Raw genomic sequence first — 5,055 nt, 5'->3', positions numbered from 1 at the left:
AAAAAAAAAAATTCTTAAGAGCTTTGAATTCCTACACAATTCGTAATATTTTTTCCACCAGGTTCGTCATGTTTCACACTAGAAACATTAATCACTAATTATGTATTGACAATTTTTAATTCTGATTATAATGCAAGAAAATAAAAAAATAATGTAAATGCACACAAACTAGAGAGAGGGTTGATATCTGAACTACGAACACGAACGGAAAGACTACGAATAAACCTATTATTCTACAATTGATTTATCTTCAATAAATAGTAATTCTAAGAATAATATGAAGTTTATTTATTTTGGGAGAATTTTAGTTTAAATAAATTTTTTGATTTTCTATTTATAGCTTTAAATTACGTCTATGACCCTAAAACTCTCATTTGATAATAACATACATTATATATTTATTCTTTGTTAAAATCTGTTTAAACGTATACTCTCATTATTGATGGCTTGTCAGATAGTATTTCAGATATGAGCTGTAAGGTCAAGAACATAACCCTCACGTATTACAAAGATGTCTTATGTATTATTATTAACTGTTATTGAACATTAATCGTAAATCTTTACGACAACATATTTCGAATTCTTTAACTGTACCTCAATTATCTTGTTTTCTAATCGAATAATTATCCATTACAAATTATAATTTAACAATTTTCCTCTATACCGTGTATTCGTAAACAATACGTAACTATTTACACTGTACAAAAAAATAAACTAAATAATATATATAAAATCGAAACTGAAATACAAAATACTAATTTTTACATAGTTAAAATTTAGCATTATTTAACAAAATTTTTTTCAGTAATGATCAGTTATTTTAATTATGTTTTGCGATCAATTATTTTGTTGGTTTATATAACTAAAATGTATAGTAGCTTAAAAATTATTTTTTATAATTATTGCTTAATAAGAGAAATGTATTCTTGGAATACATAATGGAAATAATTTTCTGTTATAAATTATACTGAGGTTTTTGGCTAATTTTTCTGTTAGGTATTCTTCAATTTCATGTATATTTCTTAGTTCATTTATTTCTTACTCATCAGGCTTATAATGTGAATCTTCATCAGTGTCATCTGAATCATCTATTTAATTTTCTTATATTATTTAATCCTTCGTCCTTTCATTACACTCAGTCCATCATCATGCTCAACACTTTCTCCACTTCTAAAAACACGGAGTTCTAAAATATGTAAGAGTGTATGTAAATTTTACTAGAACTGGTAATTCAGTTTCAACTAAAAATAAATCGACCTCATTCACATTTTAAAAAAATTAAATAAACGTAAGAAGAAATTAAACTTTGTTTTTGATTTCGTTGACCGCAAGTCTGGATGATTCTTTTAACAGTATTCTTGGCAGTAAGTTTGTTGTCTAGTGACAGTGTAGTATTTATTCTAATCAATAACAACTATATATATAAAACTATAATTAAAATGTGGTTTATGAATCAAACAACTCTTGACAAATTACATGTAAAAAATTTTAAAATTGCACATTATAATTTTATATTATTTACTATGCTATATATCACACATATATTGTGTTGGTATAGAACATAAATGTACACAAATATTATATTAAATATTTGTATAACTGTTTTTGTTTCTTTATGTTTAACTTTGATGTTTTATCAGTTTGTTTTGTTTGTTCTAGCCGGGTCGTGTAGCAACGTTAGTAGAAGATAAGCAGGTAAGATATTAGATTTTTTTTTACTTTTTTTGTAAATTGTGATAAGCAGAGTTATATATTAAGTTTATATAAGGAAGGGAAGTTCATAACCAATGGAGCACGAAAAACATGTCAAAGGCCATTACATTTTATTCTTTAGGAATTCTTTTGAGTAAATATTTAATTATTTTTCAATTCAGTCTTAAACAAGAGAAAATCAATTTATAACCTTTAAACCTTAAATTAAAATTCAAGGTGTAGAAAAATAAGAGAAAGAAAGTGGTATTTAAAATATTCTTCCAATCAAACCTCCCCCTCTACCATCCTCTAAATGCCCGCAAAACATGTTCGTCGTGAAATAAAACTATTTCTGAGCTTAGGAAAAATTTAAAAATGCAAATAATTTAATAAAAAATTACTAAGGCTATTTCATGCCCTGAATGTAACGCAAATAATTAACAGCCATAAAATAAATTTTAGGCACAAAATACATAGACAAATTTTTCATACAAAAATCAATCAAAATCCTCTCGTTTGGAGATTGGTATAAATACTCACTTTAAGTTATATTTAATTAACAGAAAAGTAAGCACTCAAAATGTTGAGTGTAAGAGAAAAACAGATTTGTTTTTCCTCAATGTGTCAATATATTAAATTGCTTATAAAATTTCTTAGGAAAAACATCTCGAGCTTGTTTATTACTTGCATAAATAACTGGTGATGCAAAACAGGCGAGGAACAAACATTTATTCAGACATCTAATTATTCAATTAAATTGATTAAACCAATATTTAGTCTTTATCATTATTAAAAATTAAAAATAGGCTAATTTAGTGCTTAAAATATACTTATATAAAAATTGAGACAAATATTTGTCCATCTCTATTATTACTGTATCTGAAACTTTAAAAAGCTAATAGTGTATACATTAAGCGGATATACATAAAAAATAACAATAAATACTGGCGTACATGAATCAAATCACGTAAAATTAATTTTTATTTATTTTTTTAAAATAACAACTGTTCACTGATTGTCATACACGGATGGATCCGACAAATACAATTATATTTGATTTCTTGTTTCTGTTTATGTTATTCGCGCCACGTGGCATTCTCACTCAAATAAAACACATCATGGTGGCCATACTGTTTAATATAAAATTAATATTATAACAGAATTACTGTAGAAATACTGTAATAAAGAATTATTATTATGAATAAAAATAAAAAAACGAAAAATATTTTCCACGAATCTGTTATGGTTATCATCTTCATTGACCTGACTTTAAATAGTTAATATCAATATCTCCGATTACTAATTAATTTTCTTGTGCCGATATTATGATAACTATACGATAACGTATCTTCTTTGAGAAAAATAATAATTGATAAAAATAATGAATGAAATTTAATATCAAAAACCTAATACGGATAACTGTTAAATTTCTCTTCATCAGTTAATAAATTTTCAAATTTTATTCAAGGAATAAATCATGAGAAACCAAACATCTTTATTATTTGTTTTTCTGTGTTCAGTGCCAGGAATTAAATATGAAAATATTTAAAATCCTTCTATATCGTGTTTTAAACTCAGGATTAATATTTTAAAGAAAACACAATTCTATTGAAAAAACATACAATGGTCTTAATCCGAAGACTAAATAGAAGTAATTATAAGGTCGATTACCTTGTTATTCAAAACAATTAGAATAATCAGTTTTTTATTATAATGGAGTAGTTATGAGATTCTTGTTTCAGATTTTTATCAAATTATAAATATCATTAAATACGTTGTATACAAGTAATTTATGATAAGAAAGTTATTTATTATTTAAACATTAAATAATTACGATGCATAACCAGAAATTTAATCTTCTTGTTTAACTGTCTGAAAAACAGCTCTATTTGTTGTTCTTTGTAAATGAAGAAGATAGCTACCTCAAAATTATTATAGAAAGTAGTGGAAAAATTGTGCTTCAATTTAAATAAACTTTAGTTATTATAACTTCAAACATTCATTGATGAATTGAAAATGATTTTCATCATGGGCGAACCAAGTTACAAGTACACAAAATTTTGAAAATGGTACAAGAAACATCTATCTGGTCATTAATGTAAATTTCAAGAATGGTCTTATATTTTTACTGAAGAACCTTTTGATTCGATTGTGAATGATAAGTAGGAAGCTATTCCAAAGATATCATAATTCTAATAATAGATAAAGAAAGATATTAAAATTAATTATAAACCAGCGTACTTAATCTTGTTTATTTAGGTCAAGTTAAACTAACATCAGAGTATTAACTGGAAATTAAACACAAATTCTTACCATTTAATTATAAACTTCACTTTTGCTGTAATTGTGATAATTATGTGAAGTAAAGAGTTATTCCTCAAGTTATTCCTGTTGGGTTTATTGATAATAAATATTTAAAATAATCTAATATATAAAATTTATAATCGTTTGTCCCTTAGAGCTACGGATTCCAATCCGGGGTCCTTTGGAGTTAGTAGCATCGTACCTTACCACGCTGCTACCGCACTCCCTTATAATATTATATACCGCTATAAACTAAACAGATATAATAAGCAATTAATTACACCATCAATCTTATGTGTAAATAACTAAATATATTAACTTACATGAAACTTTTAATTGTATTAAATTAACCTACCTACATCCCTAAATCTAGCAATTGCAAAGCATTGCCCGGTCTGCTTGTTTTAGTATATAATTTTAGTAAATATATATTTAATTTTTAATATTGCAAATATATTTTTTTAAATTAAATCAACCATAATATACAGTTGTCATAAATGTTTTCTAAATTTTCGATCAACCTTTTATAGTTTATCTGCTTCAAACCAGCTGTACATCCATTGTTTGCAAAATTCATTTTTATTTGTGTTAATTCCAAGAAAATACTTTAAGTCATTGATAATATGTCGATAATATTTTGCTCAAAGATACATTTACTCAAAGCTTTATTTAATTTGTTTACAATTATACTGTTGAATTTTAATTATTATTACGCTAAAAGCTATAAAACAATCCACTTTAAGTCTGGCACGTGTAGTCTGAAAAAATAATCAAGTTAAGAGATAATAATAACGTTGAAAGCTGGGTGAAGTATCTTATTTTCTTTGGAGATAAAGCTACAAAACAATTCAATTTCATTTATGACTTTTCGTACGTTTAAAAATAATTTTCAGGCCCTGCAATATACAGATGCCATAAACGTTATTGGTTCAATAAAACTAATTTACCTTATCATTGTTTTATAAATCTCTGATTAGATTGCGCCCCTTTTCAGGATTAATAGACCAAACCAATCGAAGACACTGATACGGAATATGAAAAATATCGATTTTTACAAAG

The 5,055-nt window shown here is 25.5% G+C and overlaps 1 protein-coding gene across 1 annotated transcript in view; it reads left to right on the top strand.

Annotated features, from left to right (window-relative positions):
* Positions 1–1,659: 1,659 nt before the first annotated feature.
* LOC106691655 (putative glutathione-specific gamma-glutamylcyclotransferase 2) overlaps positions 1,660–5,055 on the top strand; it is a gene marked incomplete at its 5' end in the record, with an annotated part of 6,377 nt that continues 2,981 nt past the window's right edge. Inside the window, 1 exon segment of the mRNA XM_014437504.3 lies at positions 1,660–1,695. Within this exon segment, the coding sequence (XP_014292990.1) occupies positions 1,660–1,695 (36 nt within the window).

Source organism: Halyomorpha halys, unplaced genomic scaffold, assembly GCF_000696795.3.
Source record: "Halyomorpha halys isolate HHAL.00 unplaced genomic scaffold, Hhal_1.1 Scaffold2610.1, whole genome shotgun sequence".
Classification (NCBI taxonomy): Eukaryota; Metazoa; Arthropoda; class Insecta; order Hemiptera; family Pentatomidae; genus Halyomorpha; species Halyomorpha halys.
The sequence above is the reverse complement of the archived record's forward strand: the minus strand, read 5'-3'. Positions and strand labels throughout refer to the sequence as shown.